This window comes from Bombus bifarius, unplaced genomic scaffold (assembly GCF_011952205.1).
Source record: "Bombus bifarius isolate JDL3187 unplaced genomic scaffold, Bbif_JDL3187 scf7180000008519, whole genome shotgun sequence".
In the NCBI taxonomy this organism is placed as follows: domain Eukaryota; kingdom Metazoa; phylum Arthropoda; class Insecta; order Hymenoptera; family Apidae; genus Bombus; species Bombus bifarius.
Genome location: NW_022884703.1, coordinates 142,016 through 167,034, shown reverse-complemented (window position 1 = coordinate 167,034; position 25,019 = coordinate 142,016). Strand labels below are relative to the sequence as shown.

The 25,019-nt window shown below is 36.6% G+C and overlaps 1 protein-coding gene across 1 annotated transcript; it reads left to right on the top strand.

Annotated features, from left to right (window-relative positions):
* Positions 1-8,928: 8,928 nt before the first annotated feature.
* Positions 8,929-12,385, top strand: LOC117213193 (zinc finger protein Noc). The gene is made up of 2 exons (XM_033458556.1): positions 8,929-9,571; positions 9,969-12,385. Exons 1-2 carry the CDS (start codon positions 9,485-9,487, stop codon positions 11,334-11,336), a joined length of 1,455 nt encoding a protein of 484 aa, XP_033314447.1. The 5' UTR covers positions 8,929-9,484; the 3' UTR covers positions 11,337-12,385.
* Positions 12,386-25,019: the final 12,634 nt, after the last annotated feature.

The following is a 25,019-nucleotide window of genomic DNA, read 5'->3' as shown; positions in this document are numbered from 1 at the left end:
TAAATATTTGTTTAAATCGTAGAGCGAAACTTTAAGTATATACATATGTATGTGTGTACGTATTTGGTTCTTTGATTTCATGTATCCGTGGAAACGTGAAGGAGGAACAAAATCACATTTTGGTCAATTAATCCGTATAATAAGCACGTCGCGTTTCCTGTCACTGAGTAGCGTGAAACAGTTAGGATCGGCTGTCACGATAGGTTTTCATGTTCCAATGGTTTCCCTGGTGCAGGGAGACGACATATTGGTCGAGAGTGCGGGAGGCGACGTCTAGCATCGAATGAGAGACGGGTGTCGTGTTGAAAGCAGACGGCCGAGTGACGAGATGCCAGGACTTCTCCTACCGTAGAAGACAAGATGTCGTCTCTGATTACACACAGCTCTTCCAAAATTCCGAGCGAAGTCGAGAAAAACGTATTACCCTCGTGTTCGCTCCGAAACGAAACGATATTACTGCCCTATTGACAACATTTTCTGTATTTTACGTTATTATTTACTACTGTATTGGAACATCAAGTCGTATGTGGTTGAAATCTTAAAATCAAGTTATAGATATGCTAATAAATGTAAATACATCAGTATCTACTTAAGGCAACAAAAAAACTAGGAAATAAATAAAAACTTACGAAATGACGCTAATAGAAATAAGAAAATATAAAGATATATTACTAATTAGTAAGTGTTGGTCAATATGAAACAATTACTTACCGAAGTCGAAGTCAAATTCGCTGATCGTATCGCTGTATTCCTGAACGTGTATATTTAAATGATGCAGATTGAAACCTTTTACATTTCTCAATAATTCACGATCCATACAAATAAATATGTATAAAGATATGTTCTCTTCTGTGTGATTCTTAGGATAATAAAAACGTAACAGAAATGTACTAAAAAAAATTGCAGAGTATTAAAATTTAAAAAATGGTAAACGAAAATAAAGAAGATTCTAAGTATATAAATAAATAAATGTGTACACACAATGATAGATACCTACAAATTTACGATCGCATGATTTGAAAGGCATTAGGATTATTGAGAAGATAACAGTCGCGTGATTACGATACGTTGTTAGATCTGTAATGATTTTCACGTGTACTAATAGTAACGATACTCGGTTCATTCGGAACAACGATTCATCATCCATGCGCGAAACAATTTAACAGTCACGTTCGCATCGAAACCGATAGCTTGGGATATTATACCGTCGAGTAAACGTATCATCAGGAATCAGGACTCCTATTTTAATAACACGATTTGGGCAGGGCGTTCGTTCCCTCAGCATTGTCATTACATGGTGGCCGTTGGGTCATTTCGTCCGAAATAATTAGCGGTCCCAGGTCTTGTCCCAGAAGAGAGGGTTGGGATGTAAGGATAATGGCAGGGTGCCCTCTCCGATAATACCAGCGAGAACGTAGCTGAGAACGAATTCAACCAGAAGACGGGGGAATTAGTCACACGACGTAACCTCATCTAAGAGAATCTAAAACTATTCGACATATTAACAACCGCAATGTTACCAGGCACCGCACCACATAAATAGAGGGCTCTGAATGCCGACTTTTCGGAAATAAGATTGCTAAATCGTGTATACTTCATAGCCATAATCATCCTTATTCTTTCCCTCCTCGTCTTGTCTCTTGATATGATTTAACGTAGACTTGTTTATCGAAAGCAATGTCATTACGGTATATGAAGGAGCTCGTAAAAATACGCAATGCATTTGCGTGCTACTATAGATAATCTGCGAATTTTTACTGCACGACTGGTTAAATAGGCAACTATTTTCCCACTTCTAGCTTAATAGACGTGATCTAGGTTACCTTTGTATACAAGGCAATAAAAAGAAAAACCTACACAATAAGATTTGTCCTTTCGATATAAACTTTTACATTACGAGCCTTCGAAGTCGTAAATAAACTTTTCCATAATCGATTGTATGTAAATAGAAAAATTGATTTATATAGATTCTTTCTTGTGGAATAATTTAAAACCTTTAGTATAGAGTAACGATAGTCGATCTATGATTATAGAAAATAATTGTTATATGGATAAGAGATATAACAAAAATGCAAGTACTTGAAAATTACTTTTATATTGAAAAATATAAGCCTTGCATTGAATTAAATATTGTAAGTGCCAAAATAGATCTTTATGTTCTCTGTTTTTAAAATTCGTTTAAACACATATGCATAAAATCTTAGAATCTTTTTTCCTTTCTGTCTTATCGCATTATATATGGTTTCAAACTGTATAGTATGAATAATGGCGTGGATACAACCAGGCTATTATTGAATACCAACACCAACTGACGTCTTATTGTTAAGGTAATAGACCTATTTAGGATAAGTACTGCATTCTATTCTAGGATATCGTGTAATAAAGAAGAATTATGATTTATGACTACCGGTTTTACTTTAAAAAAAAAAAACTATAAATATTAATTAATATTTCAACAAATTGGGTAATGAAGAAGAGAAATTGTAATATGAATATAAATTTATACATATATATTTCATATTTCTGTTCATATTTCTGTTATGTGTGTAATTCTTTTATTCTGGCATCCAAAATATAATTGTATATACACTATACATGCTTTACCGACCGACGATCTTATAATTTTGCAATTAAATAGTTTTGAAATTTTTATAGCCATTTGCAAAAGAAAAACTTTTACTTCGATGATTTAAGAACGTTGATATACACACGTATATATATAATACTTTTATACATATGTATAACAATTTTTATTCGAAATTTACTTCAAACGTGTATCGTTAAACATATAATACATTAAAAATTCTACACGGATATGACAGAATAATTAAAGAAACATCGTAGAAAGATAGAAAAAATCGCCCAGAGAATCCAGATACATATGTCGACACGCCGCATGTTGTAGATTTGCATGTTGTAGCCGGACGCTATTGTAATAGTATTACGTTTAGCGTATTTTTTCTCTGTCCACGTTTTTATCCGACGTTTTGGAGAAAATCTGTACGCGGACCTTACCGCCAACATAAAAATGCAGGTCGTGCACGCCTGCGCAATTGCGCATTGGCTGGGTGACCCGACACGAGTGTTTTATGGCCGACAGTTTTGTGTGTTCCGAGTAGGCATTATTTTTCTTTCTAAACTCCGTTATACCTGGAACAATGGAGAGATTAAAACATAAAATATGATCCCCAGGGTATAGTTCGGAGTGGAGATCGGAGGATGGCGGCGCATAGTGCCTATAATAAATTCGATATACCTGAAGCTCCCTTTCGAATGACCTTTTTTTCGTCAGGTGCGATACAGTGGCACTTCGAGTTAATTCACTCCAAAGTCTCAGAAATCAATCTGTATTCAACAAGCGTGTTTTTCAAAATACTACACGGAGAACGTTACAGACTTAAATGCAAAATAAGAAAAAAATTCTTGCAGAGACCTTTCTTAATTTTTCATTTCATCGCTCTATGACTGGATCAATAAATTGAATGCGCTTTTTTATAAGAAATCACAAAAGATACGGTACAAATAAGTACATAATACATTTTGCTACGGACATATCTTCTCGTATGTATCCATATGATAAATATGTAATATATGGATACATTACATGTTGATACCGTGTTTATAACAATGAAAATTCATACAAAAATAAACGTATCACGAATAAAATATATCATTGTGTGCACGAGTGAGATACATCACAAAATCGCATACTATGTGCAATTTACTTACCATACTAACTTACTACAATTATGTATATACTGATTTTACCATTATTATACAAATCTAATATGATTTATATAAGCGTCCCGGCTTTTCAGTATGCTGAATATGATTTATGTCTCCATCTTCGTGTTTCGTCTTGCTTCATTCATATTTATAAGCGTATAAACAGACATTTGTGCTTCAAGTAATTAAGAGATTTATAGTAGATCGAATTAGCATTAAACGCTTCGATAATTACCTATGTAACTACGTCAAATGTTTAGATAATCAACAAAGAACCATGATTTTCCGTGGTATAGATTGAAGTTATTACATTAATTATGAACAGTAACCGAAAGATTAATAATTTTTTGTAGCAAATTGGATATTCCGTTTTTTACATTGTCTATATACAATTATAATTTTATAATTAATAAATGATTCTTAACACATTGACATTCGCGACGATTTTTCATCGTACAAACACATTACATACACTTTCAACAAGTCATTTAATCGTTAAGCCGCTATTATTGATTGACACTGATAAACCTATTTGATCGAAAATATATATGTACAAGGTAATCGATGTAGAAAGACGATTGACGAATTGTCACTTCGTCCACCATCTCAATTAAGTTATATAAGTCGATAAAATAATTATGTATCACACTTATTACTTGAAGCTAGATATTATACAGTGATACCGTCCCATTAAATTTTAACTGCAATTTTACATTTCATATTCATATTTTATAATTTTTAAGATTAAGATATATAATGTTATTCTACAATTTTATTCTTAAATTATCCATCTATCTATTTTAAAAAATCCGAAGAAACATCTTATCGAAAAATAATCAAAAGAATAAATAGTATCTATCATCATACATTAGAATGTTTGTAATATTACGAAATACGTGGCATTTACGTAATAACGTTTGAAACAAGGTAAGTATTTTCCACGCATTATATAAATTCATTTTACGATTTCTTGTACTTCTCAATACATTCTATTGTTAGACGATTAAAATAAATGGATTCCGTAATAAAATCCAAGCTCGACTAATCTGCAAAATTCAATCTTGAAAAATACTAATAGATTGGTGAGATGGACGCAGTGATGAAATGAGAAGAAATGTCCCGTAGCATGAATAGCAAAATGCAGAATGCATAATAGAATTGAAAGGAAGAACGAAAGTGGTCGTTCAAGAGGAGGAAAGCATCCTATTACACGATTCGTTTTTCCATAAAAGCAAATGTCTTTTGGCTAGCGGCGAAGATAGTTTGCAATAGTGGTTGGTCCGGGTCGCGGCCGTATCGTCGCGCCGGACCGAGGACGCTCTTGTATTTGTCGAATACGAAGTCACGTACCGAATACATTATCGGGTGGAATACGGTCTATGCATGTGAAGGTTGAAAAGCAGGCATGCAGGCAGGCAGGCAGGCAGGCAGGCAGGCGGGCAGGCTGAGAGCAAGCTAGCTGGCGGACAGACGGACAGACGGACGAACGAACGAACGGACGGGTGGGTGACTATATTGATTGTGTAGCCGGCTGACAGCGACAGTGACATATGTCACCGAGGCTTCTCGTTATCGCTGATTTAAACATGAGGCAACGAGGCCCTTGCCGAGTTGTCTGCGCTGCACCAGCTTCGTATTTCTGTCTACGTCTCCATCCCTCCCTCCAGCCCCTGTTATTATTATTGCCGCACATATTTTTTTCTCTTCCTCTTTCCTGGTCAATGTATTGACTGTCACATTGTCGGAAGCCTGACGACGTGACCTTTTTGATCACCGTACCGATGAAACGCCATGTCAGAAATAATTACGAGCTAGTCGCACGCAGCTATGTTGTTGTTGCTTGAGCGCTCGTTACTGTTATTATCACTCACGCGCCGTATAATATTGCACCAAATAACAGTTTTTCCCAGAGCCATACGACATATATTGTGATTTCATCGAATATTTGACATTGAATCATGACATTTCAAATGACACTGTTTGTTTAAAAAAGAATTTAATTTTCCTATCCCCTATTTCAATAAACAATATATTGTTGTGTCTAATATAGGAACTCGTAAATTTGAAGATAAACGTATGACAAACAGGTCACATTTTGGCGGAAGTTGCTACAACATAGATTGTATTGGAAAGCAACGATACGTACATAATCACGTAGCGCCCCCCTGTCATTTCGTGCTTCGAGTTCGATATATAAGAAGTAAGGGATGAGGCGAAGGGAGAAGAAAGAAGACTGCTATGATTTATTACCGGCCGCAAATTCTGTTTCTCCTCTGTGCACGCCAACTGCGTTTGCGTTCATCCATCTTTTTCCCTTTCACGGCTCACCGAGCAACTTTTCCCCAGCCTCCCCTCTCCTTCTTCCTTCACCCTCTTTGTTCCGCGCCATCTCTCAAAGTGACTGACTGCCTCCTTTATTATCCGCTTGTCAGCATTTTTACACTTTTATCCAGCGTTCTAGTATCTATTGTCCCCGAAGCGAATTCGTTTGGTCACAATACGTCATGAAGAACGATCATCCTGAAGTATTACTAAAGTATTGTTGAATCTCGTTGAAAATAGCGGTGATGTTTGAAAAGCTATTGCGGTCTAATGTCTGATTCGAATTGACGCATGGATTATAAATTATATACTTCGTAAGCGTTCTTTGGCTTTCGAAACGGAAAAATGGAGGACAGCTGCCGTTTCCAGGCCAATACACGTTCACTAGTAGCCAGTCTTACCCATTTCGATATATTTAAATATAAACAATTCTAAAAACTATTTTCCTTAGAAAATGATTTATAGAAGCTTCTTTTGTCATCGAACTTCAAGATAAATATAATTGCATCTTATATATCGATTGACACGTCATGCTATTCTTCCAAATTCATAAAATATAATTTTTATTATTGTTTATGATCCTTCATTCCCACTTGACATTTTTATAACACAGCCCATAAAAGCTTTTACGATGGGCAAAATTTCCCAATTTCTTAAATCTATTTACAGGCAGGTTTGACTAACCAGTACCCTAATGCCAGTCTGTAATAGCTCGGAAAATTATAGCCTAATCATAATAAATATTATCTATCATTTCATGTAATTTATTTATCGCATTACCTACTTATATTACCTTCCTTTCTCTCGCTCATTTTACAACTACTGTAAACTAGAAAGGGTTTGTGTACGCATTATATTACTGTTACTTAAATTACTTTACAATAGCATTATTGTTACGTTATTAGAAGGACATTTTCATAAAACTGGCATGATCTATATCTATATTTATTAAATTTATTGTTTGCATACATGTATACATTTTCCTACGATTAACGAAATAATGCATATTTCACATCAGATGCAATTAGCATTGCATTTTACATAATAAACATTGTTTATGTCACTGCATCTGTCAGTAACACATCAAAGCTGAATCTTTATCCGTCTGGTAGCTGACGTTTTGAAATCTCCGAAACGTGGACTGAAGGAGCGGCGGAGATGAAAGAGAACTATATTAGCCGTAAACTCATCCGTCAGCGTCAAAACGTCAAAGACTTGCCATTGGGGTATTAACGGCGCCATAACTTCAGAGAAACAGAACAGGAGAAAGGAGAGCGGAGGAATGAGAGGGATACAGAAAGTCAAAGATATAGAATGGAAGTAGAACTCCCAAAGACCTTTATTTCTTCTGGGAAATATTACACGATAGAAAGATTTAATATTACCTTGTATCCCACTGTTTAGTTGAAAATGGAAGTTCAACGGATATAGACGCAATCATTCTTATTAGTAGACTTTCACTATTATTTATCATTATTCTTAGATTTGTTTAATACGTTACGATCTTAACTATGCAATAGCAAATTGTAATAATGTGTGTGAGATTAGACATAATTAATATACTATAATTGTTGTTCGTTTCACCCTTCACAAATAGAGTACGCACGATAAATATGTACAGAAAGTTATTAAAATTCTTAAAGTAATTTCTTATATATCTACATATCTACATATTTCTAAATCAGCAACAAATATGGTTCTATATTTTTATTCTTTTTTTTTTTTATTTGTTTCTATTGGAAGTTGACCTAAAATTGAAACTTTACATAGGACACTTTGCGTTTAAAATTGATTATATTTTATTATGTATTATACCATTTCGAAACTCCAAAAACATTATGAATTTAAATTTAAACTGCAACTGACATAACTGTATACATTTCTCAGACACTATTCGCGTACATTTCTACACAAAGTGTTTCTCGGGCTAATTATTGCTTACCGCGATTATGCGGTCTACGTAGCCAGCGTGTGGATATTGTCATAATTCGTTGTAATTACCTTGTAACATAACTGCTTCACCGATCGCTTTATCTTACTTAAAGTCATACCGCGTGAAATGGCCACAATCCCCTAACCGCGCGGAACGTTTGAGTTTCAACGCAGCTGGTATTCAAGTTTTTTAATGGCCACGTTTGGCGGGTGCAGCAGTCACGATGCGTAGCTTTTATTAATACACAGTACAGAACACACGTTTGTTTTAAAGGTTTCGCATAAATACTATAGCGACCATATTGCGAAAGCAGTTTCTATGAGTCGTGAAAACGGTATTTTTCTTCCAACTAATACATTATTGATTACATATTATGATAAACTATGACAGTTAGCCAGCTAAAGTGGAAATCAAAACGCATCTTGTTGTGTTTGGAAAATAATTTATAGCGGAAATTCGCAACGAAAATTTCAAAGACGTTTATTTAAAAGTAATGCCAGCGCTTGTGTTTGTTCGTTATATTTTGGTAGAATGACGATTCCTCGAAACGTGTACATTCCATTACTTTACATTATTTAACGGTGTTATCTTAGCACGGAAGTCAGAAGAGATCAGTAGCTCGAATCGTTTAGTATCCGGTGAGTCAGTATGCGACAAAGTCGAGGCGCGGTTGGGGCGATAATTAAAACGCTTTTACAAAACTGTAGGCAAACAGCGCTTAAGTGGCTGTCATTCGTTACCCCGTGGGCTGTGGCAAGTCGGTAAGTCGCTGAGCGAGCAATCAATCACCCGACATTCCCTTCCCCACCGACCCATTACATTTCTATTTTGAAAGCTGCTTATTAAGCGGGGCCGGTCGGAGAGACAGACAGGTTTCACGGTATAAAATATCGGGTTGCCGTGGTGGCAGGGACGGTTCCGTGTCGAGGTAGCTATGGTAGGCAAACTGGAAGGGGTGTGCAGAGTGAGGGGATGGAAGAGGAGAAGAGAGAGAGAGGGGGGATGGACGGCTGTAAAAGCGGTGAAATATCAAAGCCGGGATGGGAGCTGTCATCGTCGGGCCAACATCATGGGTGGCGTGTTGAATTAGAATGCCTTCCCACACCCCACACAGGGCCAAACCCCACCGCAATTCTCCCACCATAATCCTTCGACTAGAACTGGTGGGGACGACAAGAGAGGACAGGTTATACACCCTGGCTTGCCGAAGAAGGAGGGGAAGAGAGCGGATCGTGTCGCCAGGCGGCGTTGCGGTCGCATTCCACTTCGTGCACCGAACAGCTCCGTCGAGAGCTGCCACTATTTTCCTGGATTCCACTTGGTGTACATCGTTTGCGTTTAATCGTTTCATATCACGGAGAGATTGATCAACTAACGCATATACCGAAACTGTGCCCCGGAATATTTAAAACGTTTACGTTCATCAGTTTGTTCCTGTTTCGTGATTTGTGAAGATTTACTTGTAGTTTTGTGCAGTGATTGGCTTAATAAGTGTAAAACCAAATGGTTGTCCTCGAGGAAGGCGGTATGCTGACTACTGGACACAATCAATATCTACAACCGGATTATCTTTCTCCGCTTCCAACTACGGTTAGTATATGCTTCAAAAAAATATTGTTTTTGATAAACAATTTTTAAATTATTTAATTACGGATGCAGTGAAGGAAGTGGAGTACTATAGTTTTTACATTGTTCTATTTCTTTTTGTTATTTTGCATATAAATTAAAATTAACAACGTTATTTTTTATGGAAAATCGAATGAACTTCGTTTGAATATTCAAAAATCAGATGTTTCATTTGTTTGTCGTATACCGACGGTACACGATGTCCGACGGGTTGCTGTACACTAACTTATTCGACTTTTTCTTGTGTATTTCATAAAATAATAAATGTTTCACGATATTACGTTCAAAGTTTTAGTATGTATTTATACAATATCAAACATCGATATTGATTTGTAACGAGTTGCACAACTTTATTTTACAGTTGGATGCGAAGAAGAGTCCTTTAGCTTTATTGGCCCAAACATGCAGTCAGATAGGTGCTGATTCTCCAACAAAGCCTTTGATTTCTCCGCTGGATAAAACGCCGAAGAGCATGAATACCGGTACAAACGCAAAATCTCCACCAGCTGCAAAGTTGGAACGGAGTAGTACACGCAGCAGCCCGTCGGACGGGAAATCCTTGGCTTTTAAGCCTTACGAAACTAATGTTGTTTCGAAAAAATCTACTGACGAAAGTAGACCTGCATCGAAAGCAAGTGTTCACAGTGTTAGTGGTCAAGAGAGTGTAAGTGTGAGTGATACCAGTCACACAGAAAAAAAGTCATCGGGAAATCGTACGCCCGTCGGCCGAAAGTCAGCCTCTCCCGCGACTCAAGCGACAGCGACGGCAAGCACCACTCCATCCACTGATCGGAAGACACCGGCGGATCGGGACAAAACCGATGGATCGCCACGTAATAACAACAATGGTACTAGCCCGATCATTAGATCAGGCATGGAGATTCTTTCTGGCAGTCATACAAAGGAATCGAACTTGGGTGCATATAAGCCTAGTCTTCCGGGATTTTCTGGAAACCCACTCTGTTGCCCACCTGGATTGGCAGAAAATCCAGCGTTTAGACCACCGTTTGCTGGTGCATCTCCCTTTTCACATCATCACGCTGCAGCAGCAGCTCTTTTGGGTTATCCATCAAGTACTCCGACAGGTGGAAACCCTTATCTGAGTTACGCTCGTGTCAAGACTCCGGCCGGTGGAGAGGCCCTAGTACCGGTTTGTAAGGATCCTTACTGTACTGGTTGCCAATATAGTATGCACAGCGCGCAGCTAATGATGAGTACTGGAACTTGTCCGAGTGGATGTACACAATGTGATCATCAAAAGTACGGTTTGGCAATGGCATTGTCATCGTTTGGTCCTATGGCTCCACCGTCGCTTTCTTACCCGTCCACATTAACCGGTGGTAGACCATACGTTTGTAATTGGATCGCTGGCGATTCTTATTGTGGAAAGCGATTTACTACATCGGAAGAGCTTCTTCAGCATCTTCGTAGCCACACAAGTTTAACCGGTGGCGATCATGCGTCGTCTTCAGCCGCTTTACTCAGCAATCCACATCCGCATCCTTTGCTCTCGCCGTCGGCAGCTTTACATCGTGCGAGCGGCGGGTCTTACCCGACGCCTTCTCTGAGTCCGTTGAGCGCCAGATATCACCCATACGGAAAGCCACCGACGGGACCTCTTCCAGCCTCGCTCGCCGCATCACCTTATAGCGCTTTCAACGCATTAGGACCTTATTATTCTCCATACGCGATCTACGGCCAGCGAATTGGTGCTGCAGTACATCCTTAAACTGGTGCTCCGGTGTAAACATTTTCAGTGTACAGTCTACAATAGTGTAAAATAGGAAATTGTCAAAATGAGCTTTTGACAATCTGTTGTGTAAATAATTAAACGTGTATAATATAAATTTATTTAAAAAGATACCTATATATATATACAACATGTGTGTATAAATTCAAGAATACAATTAAAGTTTATAAAGATATCTTGTGACTTTAACGTTTCACCATCAAATCATTCTTTGCGGAAAACCTATATTAACGTACCTCCTAACGTTTGATCATTATGTAGGGAAGAACATGTACACTGTGGATAGACACCTTAGACATCTTCGAATCGATAGGAATGTTTCTATACGGCACATTACTGCGTAAAGTATTTCGATCTTTGTAACCAAGTTCAAAAACCTATGGATAAGTAGCAAAAACACCGTGCGTAGCGAAATTTTCGAGTGCTAATTAATTTTCATGTTTAATGGGAAACATTCGCTTGTTTCTTAATTGTGTTTGAAGTTTAAAGTGATACAATTAGTCGTACGGAAACAGTGTTAGGTGTTGATGAAAATCGTAGACTTATGTAGCGATACTCATTAATCGCTTTCTTCTATGATAGTGACGATAGTCTGATGGCGTGAATCTTGAAACGGTCGTGCATGTTCTAATGTCCACAATGTAACTGTGATATTACGCTATTTTTTCGAAAAAATAATAGGTGATAACATTAATGATGGTATCTAAACTATATCTATAATGAAGTGTATCGTCTAACTTATTCGTATCGTTTGTATAAGTGACAGATTGTAAAAGTGATGAAACTGAGAAAGAAATGTGCTTATTATTTCCTCTGAATTTCCGAATGCAGTTATTATAAACGGAATAATTAACAATACTTTACATTTATTCAGAAATACATTGGATTTTTATTCTTCGTTATGTAAAGTACTCTGATTGAACGAACATAATGTATGATAGACATTATTTGCACTGTAAATATCTCTTGTAAATATCGTTGAGTTTCCATACCGCTTTAATAAAAACAATGTTTGTGAAATCATTAAATTTGTCTTCTTATTAATACATTCTCCATACTCGTTGCGTATTTAATTCTTTTTCATTCGAATAAAACTTATTTTAATAGAAATTACTATTTATTATTTTTTACGTTTGTATAATAAAATAATTTTTATTATCATTTTGTTAGAAAAAATATTTTCGTATCTCATGTGACATACTTTGCAGTACTGAATCTTTTTTATTACTATTGATCTACATATTTTTCTGTTAAGTTACTAGCTCTGGTAGACCACAAATTAAAGATATTATGCTTTAATAATATAGTCCCCTGTGACTTAACGTCAAAAGTTTAGGTCATTTAAAATGAGCATATGTTGGAATAGTTTTGTAATCGTACCAATTGAATATATCAAAAGTATTAATGCGAGTACAAAATTAAAAACTGAAGAGAAATAGTAGGAAAAGTAGAAGACGACAAAGAAGAGGCAGAGGAGCCGCCGTATCTACGCTTCTGATGCGCACCACCAGGGTGCTCGTTGTTCATGTGCGCGCACGAACGGTGAGTCTCAATCCCCGGGGTACCCAGGAGAGTAAATTTATTTCTTTCATTACGGACGGAGCAGGTCGCGAGTTCTCGGATATCAGCGCTGCAAGGCGGGGCGCATAAATCTGCAGCGTAGTGTCGGAAGGAGGAAAAGGGGCAGGGTGTGGAAGTAGGGAGGAAAATGCGGAGAGGGGGTGGTGGAGTGGGTGGTTGAAGGTTTTTAGACCCATGCAGAGGGAGAGACTTGCTTTACCCTCTGCGAACGTCGTTTCTATCGCCAGGGTGCCACGACAGGCGGTGGCAGGCTCAGCTGGCTCAGCAAAGTGAAATATTTGGTGATTTTAAACGTCGGGATGAATAGTTTCCTCGTATTTCGCGTTCTCGACCCGTTTCATGGATTGGAATTCATGTTATTTCGGTATCATTATGTGCATCGTTGGGTCTCAATTAGTGGCTCGTCCATTCTAAGTAGAGTATTTATACGAACATGGATCGATTCACGTAATTTACCCCTTGTGATTGAATCTGCTAAGAAATATGCACTTCTTGGAAAATTAATATAAAAGCGGCTATGTAACTGTCGAAAATGTATAAATATATTGCATGTAAATAAAATATATATCGGATTTTCAATTATGACTGTGCAATAGCAATAAATAGAAGCTTAATTGTGGAATAATAGGACTATTCTTGTTTATGATGTAACAAGCAGCATTTCAGTTAAACTAGCTTAAATTTTCAAAAGAATGAATTAACAAATAAATGAAATAACAAACAAATATAAAATAATCATATATTTTGTTACACATATTTTATTTCTTTATTATCTGTAATAAGGTTGTTTTTCTTGAAGTAAAATTACAATTTGATATTTTCTGGGTCGTTAGTCTCAAATTTAAACTTCAGACATGGGACAAAAACTTACGAAAATCCCATATCTGCGCACTCAAATACTCCTAACTTCTTATCTATATTTTAAAAGGGTTTATTTTTTCTATGCTTTTCTTTGTTGTTGTCTTTTTCCCTTTTTTTGTTTGAGAATTTATTTTGAATCATCCTAATAGTGAACTTACCCCTTCTATTTGAAGAACGTATAAAAAGATATTGTTCTGCAATTTTGTTGATTGATCCTATAATATATTTTAACAACATTTATGTATTTAAATTTAGCAACAACTGTTCGTTATATTGCTTTTTGAACTTATTATTTTAGTATTGACACGTTATTTTAGTGTTTGTGCTAACATTGGAAAAAAATTAAATTTATTTCACGACAAGACTTGTCGAGTATGTACATCTCTGATTGTTTTCTTATACAATGATACGTTCTGGCTATATTGCTTCTTACAAATTAACTACGTTATTTGATAACATGTCTATTATCCTCCCTCCCTTGTTTCTTGAAGCCAAACAATAGACAATTTGTGTGATAGAAGTAATTCATATTTCACTGAATTTATTTATCCTTTAATTACTAAATAATTAGTACCTGCACTGCACGCTAGGCTCTATGTAATAATTCGTTAAAAATACATAGCTAGTACTTTAGTTAGTTTGCTTACTTATTTCATATAACGGTAAATCGCCATATTTTATGCCAGGCTATATATAATATTTCGTTACTGCTTTACAGCAGATAGATTTATTATATCTACAGGGTGGTCCATAAATCACTTTTCCATTTGAAAGTTGTATAACTTTTTTAATTGTATATTTTTATTTATTATTTATTTAAAAGTTATATAACTTTTAAATGGAATAGTAACTTATGAGCCTGTAATAAATCACCATATTTAAGAATAACCTATGCGTTTTCTTATGAAAAAGTTTAAAAATAATTTTAGTAATTTGGTAATATCTTTCAGTATCGGTATAAAATTAATTATGTTTCATTTTTTTTTCTTTGTTGAACATTTTGACAAAATACATATATACACGATATAGAGGTTATTTTAAATTATTTATCTATTGTCTATTTCAAGATAATATATAGTTTATTATGAAATGAAACGAGTAATAATAATTCGTGTTTGTTTGCATTTATTTAATCTTGAAATCTTCTTTGTTTGGCGTTGCCGTGTAAAATTGCATCGTCAATGAAAGTAATAGGGTAGTGCATGACGTGTTGTTTTTTATTACCCAGGCTAAATAATTTTGTAGCTTTGATGTATATTTCCTTTGAATGATTCGATAAGTCGTTGCAGTAATAATTATATTTTTCCCTTTTGCACAACCAGATTATAAATCTATTTCAGTTAGTTTCTTAAAAGTTAAACGTTGCGCTACAGATAGCAATTTATCATTATTTTGTAAGATATGTATAGCGTGTACATTATACCTAATGCGTATTCTCTTTTGCTTGGTGTCTTTTTGTTATTCTATCCAGATTTATCTTGATAATTGGGAAAAACGGGAACATGTACAACGAGACACAAATAAAGGTGACAAACGATTTATTACCCGTTATTTCTAGAACGTGAGTTTCTCTTTTGCTCGAACCATTATCAACCTCCTACTCGACTGGCTGCAAAAAAAACTTTGAATTTTAATTACAGAGTATTGGGGGAATAGCTTTGAACACGGGAACTAAGTTCTTCGATATCCAACAACTTACATAGTATGTTACGTACATATATAGACTTTACGTTACCAGAAATTTACTGTAATTTTGGTTAAAGAATAAAAGTCCCTGGTGTCATCGGCTGAATCTTTTTGTCGTTGAGAACATATCCTCGAATGACGTCTATCAGCCATCCTGCCCAGTCTTACGAGTCACAGCAGACAATTTAGCACATCAATAACAGGCCGCAGATAAAAGCAGCCCATACATCGTGGCTGACGTATCGTTTGTAATAAAACACAAAGGGGGTCTAGCCGCCAGCGGCATCTGTGTACCGCGTTGTGCAGCCGTTCGTTCATTCTTGCTGTTATTAACAGGCCGTACATCGTGGATGTTTTCTACCTACCATCTCCCGCCGAGTCATACATCACCGTTGAATGCGCGACAGCAAAGAGCAACTATAATTCATCTATAAGCTACAGCCGATCCCCCTCGGCAGAAATTGTGGAAGACGAAATCGATAGGTCAAACGTCGCTGAAGGTTTTACGATGTTCGCACTTCTGTCATATAAAATTGAATTTTCGGATAACGCGATCAAGACACCGGATTATTGCTTTCCTATCGAATTTACTTCTTTTCCGACAGAGGATTTTTGACAAGCTATAATAAATCTCAACTTTTGATTACGTGACGACACAATGACTTATCGTTGATCGGGCACCTGATAACAGTAACGATACATTTTGCAAATAAATAAATTTTCGATTTCTCTTAAAATTCATAATCACATAAAAACCGCAGCAATTCTTGCGATTAATCTTATATAAGTTGATTTTCTAGTAATAACGCATAATCGTAGCTATAACTTATTGGAACAGATGCGATTGGAATAAATGGACGAAAGTAACGTTATTGTGTGAACATCGATCGCGATATCTGTGGACATTAAAGTAAAACTAACACTGTTATCGTTAGATATAATGCAGCATTACGTATAGCACAGGTATGTACCTCGTCGATTTTGTTTCTGCGGCGTCGCGTCGCGTCGTCTCCCGCAGCGTCATCGTGCCGGGGGCGCTGCACGGAAGAAGCAACAGCAGGACGGTGATGCATTATGCCTCCTTGTTACTTCCATTTACACCCAGCATGAGTGCCAGCCACTGTTTGCGTATGAGCGTATTTAATTTCGATGATGCGACCTACCTGCGGCTGTCCCTTTTCAAAGAATTTCTTCGATCGTCGTGTAGCGAATTAATTTTTGCTTGTCATAGAAGAAACTACGTGTATTTCTTAATAAACAGAGTGCGCGAAGATATAATCTTTAAGCGTACATATTAATAAAAGGAATGAAGTTTCAGACCTGTCCTGACGAAGCGAACTGTAATGTTCATGAAACGTCGGCATAAAGAGTAACGCACGATTAAAACGCAATCGAAACTCGAAAAACCATAAATATATCACCAAGGTGACCTCTTTTTCGATTTAACTCTTCAACATCGATGGAATGTTGAAAAGTAGCAAAGCATCTTTGCTGTCTGTTTATAGAAGTCGTCGACAAATAATGTAGAAATTAACAAAAATATGTCGCGTTGTAGACGTTGATTACGATAGATGTAATTGCACTAAATCGCAAAACAATTAACATTTTTGCTCAAAGAAAATGACTAGAGATTTCGTTTACGTGAAAATATATTTTAGTTTGTTGTTCCGGACAACATGTATAGATGTAGTCTTCGTTATAAGAAGTTTTATATCTTTGTAATTAATTTTGCTTATCGCAAAAGTTATTGCAAAAAAGATTATCATAGCATCTTGATGTAGCATCCACTTCAAAGCAAAGGTTAGACGGATACTACATTATTTTCATCGATCATGTAGAGTCAAGAAGACGACGTCCGTCTCATTGACGAAGAAGTATTGCTCCAAAAGGCACTTGGAAATATCTTTCAGTTTATTTTTCAAATATACATTAGAATCGATATTTTTAAGATATGATAAAATGGTAAATAGACTTTTCTTGCTCGAAACCTTGCAATAAGTACAATATACGCTGGATAGCTTGTACAGCAATGCATCCGCAATTTTGCAAATTATAACTGAAATATTCAAGTCATCTGTACATATTTAATTACGATATTTAATTACGTCTAATCTTTTACGTAGGAAATGTCAAAATAGGATTTGGAACTACTTTTCAAAAAACTGTTTGAAATGAAGCCAAAAGGTCCTTTATATTTCTTCAACGATCAATATCTCAAGACTTTTATGTTACTTATTACTGCTATCATCGCATTTTACACGTAAGATTGTACCTTCTCAAGCGTCTTCAAGAAAATCTCGATTAAAAATCATAATTGCATTTGGTCTGGTATATCATTGTAATGATCGACTTACCAGAACATTGAAGATTATTATCGTATTATATTTGTTGATGACGTAGATGCAAGGCCAAGAACTGATTTTACTTTAGAAGTTTGGAACGTTTCTCGACGAAATTTTTACTCATCGATGATGAAACAGCTGAGGTTAGCAGAATTTCATCGCATAAAACTGGTAAGAATCAGAGTTCTTGGAATTACAATAGAACCCAGCAGAATCGACGTAATCTCGAAAATATGTTAAGAGTCGAACGATGGTTTACGATCCAATAAGATTTGCTTGATGAGAAGTTTTACAAGGATCAATCGGCGGAGATTAACTAAAAGTACAGATACCGATCTGGCCGTTTCATTGATCACATCGCCCGATTGCTGTCTCAGCGAAGAGTTGAACAGATTGATTCAGACTCAGATACTTAAGTGGCTGACATTTCCTCGAAGCAGTCGAGTAAAAGAAAAGACATATGCCTAGCTTTTTCGCTGCTATCATAGGGCAAATAGCGAAATCAGACGCGCGCAGAGGTGAAAAGTCGCAGAGGCAAGCAACGTTGAAAACAAAGGGAGTTTAGAGGAAAGAGAAAGGAAGGGATTGAGAAAAGTGGACGAAGAACCGAGGAGAGGGTTGAAGTGTGTGCCAAGCGGACACGAGGAAACGAGATGGTTAGGGGTAAAAGGAGAGCAGAGGGAGAGAGCAAACGCGACGGACCGGATGATGAATTAGCCGAGGTGACCTCTCGCGCGAAATCTCTCCTGCTAGCTCTCGCGGTAGGCAGCTCCCGTGATGTCGGCCCCGAGATGATGGATCGCTCCCCGTCACGGAGCCATTCATCACCTCCATCTATCAGCCACCCCTTCACCTTGCTTTAGAAAGCGAGCATTCGACGGCTATCTACTCGCTTCGGATAGTGATTAATGTTGATCGGAGCGTACCCTGTTATTCGACCTCACTTCCATCTCTATCTTGCTCTCTCTCTCTCCCTCTCTCTCTCTCCTTCTCCCTCTCCCTCTCCCTCTTTCTCCCTTTCTCGCTCACTTCCACCGTTTCCCTCGCTCTCTTTCTTTTCTTCCTTCTCGTTATCCCCTCTATCCTCCTCTCTCTTCTTGAACGACGTACGTCCACACGTCTCTGGACGTTGACTTAGTATTGACTATGCGCGTTCATCTCCTCGATCGTTGGACAGCTCGTTGGAAACGGCGTAAAGGATGACCTCCGAGCTGCTTCGTCTGAAATACCGATCTCCCATGTTTCCCTTCGATTTTCCATACGAAGTGCACAATCCATCGCCGAGCTTTTGCTACATCTCCCTATAGCATTAGGCCATTCCTCGTATTTCGTAAGTTACTACGTCAGTACCAAATGTGTCCCAGTCGGTCGTCAACACCTTGAAATATACATATTTCGTTACAACAGTATCATTTATTTTATTTAATGATTGCATTTGATAGATTGTTCATCTTCATTACCGATCACCAAGAGTCAAAGCACGAAGGCTCTTGAGTGACTCCCATCGAACAGTTCCTTTGCTATGATATGTTGCGAAAAATATACAATCGGATAGAAATATTTTTATATACCCAAAGCGTCGCGAGTCAGAAGCACGCGGCGTCGTCGATGTGCGATCGTTGAAAATTCCAGGAGAAAGACACCAGGAAATCTTTACAAAAGTTTATGTGTACACGCGAATAACTAATTGTAGGGTCAGAGCTGATGTCGAGAATTTACATAAAACGACAGCGGCATAGCGATCAGCTGAGTCTACCGGCAGTGGCTAGGGAAGAGGCAACTATCGTTCCGCTGGAATGGCTGATAATGTTGCACAAGTCGTATATCGTAGTCTTCTTAATGGGATAGCATTAACCTTTTTTTCACGTGGCTTCTTCTGCCATGAACTTCGGTTTCGTTCGCGCCTCTTTCTCGCTTATTTAAAACCTGTAGGAATATAATGTATAATGATAATTGATCGATGCTTTTGGATTTTCATTTTATTTCATCGCTCAATGCCGCGTCACATTGTGCCGCATTGCGTCCGTGTGTCGTGTGTACAATTCGCGTGCTTATAGCGTTTCAATAAAGTACAGATTTTTTTATCTTTGACTGACTCGACTGCTTGTGACATAGCATCAACTTCGTGTTACAACATACCTCCGGCATGAAAGCGACTATTTTCTATATTAATAAACGGATCAAAATGAAACATTTTTTTACGACATTTCTATCCAACGAAAGAACGTGTAGTACATTCAAAGTATCGAGTATGTTCCTGTTACACATGTATTTTTTACAAAGGTGTGTATTACTTTTTTCTGTAGTTTATTGCGATATCGATCAGTATTCACTAGCAAACGAAAAGTGTTATTTAAGGGCTGGCTGTAGGTATACCTATAACACAAAGAATTTAAAAAAAGTTTCTTTAAAATTTTTTACTTTTTTTCAAGTATGTATAATATGTATTGAAAGGAACGGTTAGGAATTTGAAAAATAATGTACGATGCTAAAAAATTCAGGCAATACGTAGAAGACTATGTAAAGATAGTCTTATTACTCTCGTGTAGATGTGTGTTTTGAAACAGTTGTATGCAATACAGAAATCGTTTAAATCGCTAAAATTTATGGATATACAATTTATAGTGTATTCGAGATATGTACTGAAAAACAAAGAGAGACTGTGAAAAATAGAATACATTTGATGCGTATAGTAAACAAAATAAGGTTGCGTCAGTTACGTTTATAGAAATGATCGTCTCTCAGTTCAAACTTGTTAATTACAGCGATTATTAACACTTCAATGCACCATTATGACATGAAATTAACGTGCACTTTCACCTTGGTTTAAAGTGACAATGAAATAATCGTGCGTTCAAGCGTATCGACGATGCAGATCCAATTAAACGGACGCATTAAATTAATTCGCCTGAAATTCAAGCGGAATGGCGTGCCATGAAAAATATTTTTATTACATTTTCCTTCGTTTGTGAAAGCGATCCTACCTCTCGAAATCAAATTAATTTCAGAGCCAATCACTGATCCTCTGTTAAAAGACATTTCACGTTACGATGTCGTGAGTCGTGGCATGGAACGCAGTTTCAAATGTGTTTGCCTGAGCCGCGTCTGCAGCCTATCTACCAGCATGCTACGCTTGTAATTACGTTAAATTATTGGATCGAGCATGAAGGAGCAAGTTATCTCTCAATCTAGTCGACTACAAAGGAGCCGACCGAGTAATTGTGATTGGTGTAACGGAGCGGACTGACAAGAGACGATACTCACATTTCATTATACATATATATGTCATACTTGCATTTATCTGTGAGCGAGCCATGTAGTTATTATATACGGCATTTATGCTTTTTTCTTTTGCTACTCCCGTCCACAAAGCGCGGCGTTCAGTCGACATTTCTCAACGACTGTTACCGATTTCGTGGTAACATGGTGTCGAGAGAAGAAAATGATATTTGATAGAACATTTTATTTCGATGATTTTCAGAAAATTATCGCGATCAAGTACGAATTTTATTTCGCCGCTACTCGAATTGTTTCAGTTGTTTCTATAAACGAATACAGGAGGAAAACGTTCGTATCGCAATCGCCGAATACAAGTACATATATTTAGTTATTGAAAAGTTGCGACATTTTGTACGCATCGTTAGATATTTTAATAAACTAATTGCTCTGTTTCGAGAGATTGACCCACGAAACAAAAGATGATGGATTTCTATGCTTTACGTTACAACTCATTTGCCATACTTGGTTTGATTTCATCGAAACATGATACACGATATCCATTAATTACACTATTCCGCAGATCGGAATTACTACGAGTCAAGCGTCTTTGTTTCGCTTAAAGCACGGTATCGTAATTTCCAAGTAAAATGTTAGTGACAAAAGCCGTATAACGAGGCACTCGAGAAGAGGCAGGAAGTCGCAGACGCCAGGTTGGATGGGACATTGATGAGGAAACTTCGGTTGGTTATAGCCGGGGCTGGTGATAAGGAGCCAAGGAGTTCCTAAGTAAGAGGAGGTATAGCGGTGCTTGGCGAGGGGTTAAACCCGAGCTATCTCTTGCCTCGCGTTATCCTGCGAGCCCGTATATATCCGGCCCAGTCGAGGGTAGATATACCTTCGGATGGAAGGCGCCTTCGCGCTCCTTATCGCGTCGTTTTACAATCTAAATACAAGGAATCAGGAAGGATCAGCCGCAACCTCGTCTTAATGAACCGCAATGTCTTTGCCGGGCTTGTGCTCTCTAGACAACAAGCACCGCGTAACCTCTTGGGTCGATATTGCAAATAGAAATTAAAATCTACACCAAGAGACTTTTATTGAAATAAGAAAGTTTATTGCTGCTGGAATTATCGAATCAATTATCGAGCTCAATTTGTACGCCTTCCAGACAAGTCTTTGATTAAACCGTTTCTGCGACTTTTTAAACATTCACCTTGTTGAAACGATGCCTTATATTACGTTACAGAATGAAGCGCGTGTAATTGCAGCTATATACATACGTATATATTTTGATCGCTCCGCAGATAAAAACTTTAGCGAAAATTGTTTCAGATAAATATCATACATGGTTCGAGGAAAGCCATACAGATACTATTTAATATTTTTAATCACCTGCCAAAATTTCGAAATTTCTACGTCGCTTTCGATCTTTTAAATAGATAGACACTATATTTTTTTTTATAACAAAAGTTATGAACAATCTTGGAATAAATCCGACCATCTGTATTAAAATGGTTATTAAAGGAGTTTTAAGGAAGGTGAAAATCGTTTATGAAAATTGTAATTGTCGAGTAACACAAAATAAATCGTTTGCAAAATCGCAAAATGATCTTAGAAATCAAGCAAGAATGACATTTCACGCGAAATAATTTCCTAACATAAATATATTTTTCATATATGATAATAAACTTTTTCGAATATTGTAGTATAGATTTTTAATAATATTAATATTGTATAACTTCAATTCTTCGACACCGAGCAGAAGAGGAATACGATTTAATAAATATATATCCTAACTACTCTTGTTTAATTGAGAAACTGAATGTCTTCTTTTCAACTTTTGTATTTTACAGATTTGTAATATCGGATAATTTTCATTCGAATAAAACAACAAGACGATATTTTGATTATTTGGAGCATCGTATGTAGAACGACAGGAAACTTTTCTGTAGTGAAATGGTCACATTTTAATCGAAGTGCCGATTATCCATTCTCTGTTGTTCGTCTCGACATTTCTGTCCTCATAATCATGTTCGTATCGCTGTCGAGCCCCTGTGACACTTATTTCATTAGCTCCAAATAGAATTACACAAGTTACAGTCAGTGCAAGTCAACCGCAGGGTTGTGTGAGTGGTTTTAAGTGATTCCGAGTAGGACGATTCAATTGCCGGCTTGAACGAATTCCAAGTAAGGAGGAAGCAGATCCGTCGAACTATGAACATGATATACACTACTTGCTTAAATACGACTTATAAAAGTATGTTTCGTACTCCCATTATGTATTGTTTTACTCCTTTTTGTTTTTGAAATCGTCAAAAGCTATCAATACGAAATTATATACATATTTTCTACATATATGTGAAATGACAATTACCGAAAATGTACAATAGACATATCACTTTTATCGAAATGTCTTGTCATTTTTCTCTCTGTCATTTATAAGAATTTGCTTTGTAAATATACATTTTTTAAATAGCTTATAAAATAAAATATTATATTTGTAATACGCCCCTTTTGAAATCACTGAACATTTCTTTTATGTATTTTTCACTAAAAATAATAATATTGATATCTAAGGTAATAGTACCATGTGCATCATTCGGCGAATAATGTTTCTTAAAGATTCTTTATTTTATCAAATTTTGCTTATATGTGTGTACCGTTATTTTTTCTTTTGTCACAAAAAAAGTTTTAACATACGTACGTCAGTCATTTTATCCATTGTATAAAACCATTAATATAAAAAGCTATATTTTCAATAGGATCAAACATATCTACACAATTTTTTAACATTTAAATAATCTTTTATTTCGTCCTTTATGATATATAAATCATGATAATATATAGATGACTTTGATTTTATAAAATCTTACTTAATTGCTTCCCAATTCCTCTCCCAGTTGCAGCAATCGTTTAAACTCAAGATACGATATTGAAAAACAACCGCATTTAAAGAGGAAATTATTAGATAACCTGTTAACGAACAAATTATTAATTTTCAATACTCCTGAATATTATTTATGCGAAAAATGAACATTCCAAGGTAACAGTTCAATATCGATTGCTTAGGATATCTGCAGATATTTTGCCCTATAGGAAATACGTGTAAAAGGCGTCGCTGAAAGCGATAATTATGTACAACATACTTCGCCCAGCATAATTATATGTATTACACTTTTCTGATCGAGATAGGTATTCAATTTTGTTTCTTTAAATTAGCGTATCTAAATATTGAAAATGGAAACGGTGTAGACAGATTCGATTAAAATTCAGAACGAAACGGCTTACATTTAAATACTCGTTTTTTGGTATCGTTCGTTTTTTATTTGCAGAAGCATAAAATCTTAGGTTTTACGATTGTGTTTCTTAATGTAATGATTCATTCGGTGTTATATCAGATAAAATCTGTCGTTAAAATTTATAATGCTATTAACGCAGAAATTCTCGATGAAGATTATTATTCGACTCAAAATACCTCGTAACTCTTCGTTATCGACGGCACGGGTTAATTATATGTATCTGTAGGAATTACAGGATCGTGATGTTCGATCTCTGAACGCCAATTTGAAAATGTATCGATGTTGGCATTTTGTTAACAATCCTACTTTTTGCATTTTCCTAGAGCCGATTAACATAATCGATGATAACGAAATAAACCGAATTTCTAGGCCTTAATGACGTAATTCATGATTCATTTGTGGTTGTCAGCAAGTTGTTACGTTGTCGGGTAACCGGCATATTCCGAAATCGAATAAATTAGCAGTTACACACTGCGTGGTATTTTATATCGTTGGCGAAGTATCGCCGTGTAAAGGGAAAAAAGTGGTTCTTTATAATCGCCTGAAATGGACGTTCATTTGAAATTCAACGGGTGGATCCTCGCGAGGCATCGTTGTTTGCGTGTCCGTGTACCGTAGTGAGAGAAAGTCGGTGAATTACTGCCATAATTCACGGAGAATAATGAGGGCTTAAT

Excerpts from the sequence above, each read along its gene's own strand:
- LOC117213193 (XM_033458556.1), top strand. The coding sequence starts at position 9,485 with ATGGTTGTCCTCGAGGAAGGCGGTATGCTGACTACTGGACACAATCAA. Across the intron at positions 9,572-9,968 it reads TTTCTCCGCTTCCAACTACG|TTGGATGCGAAGAAGAGTCC; the intron begins GTTAGTATATGC and ends TTTATTTTACAG.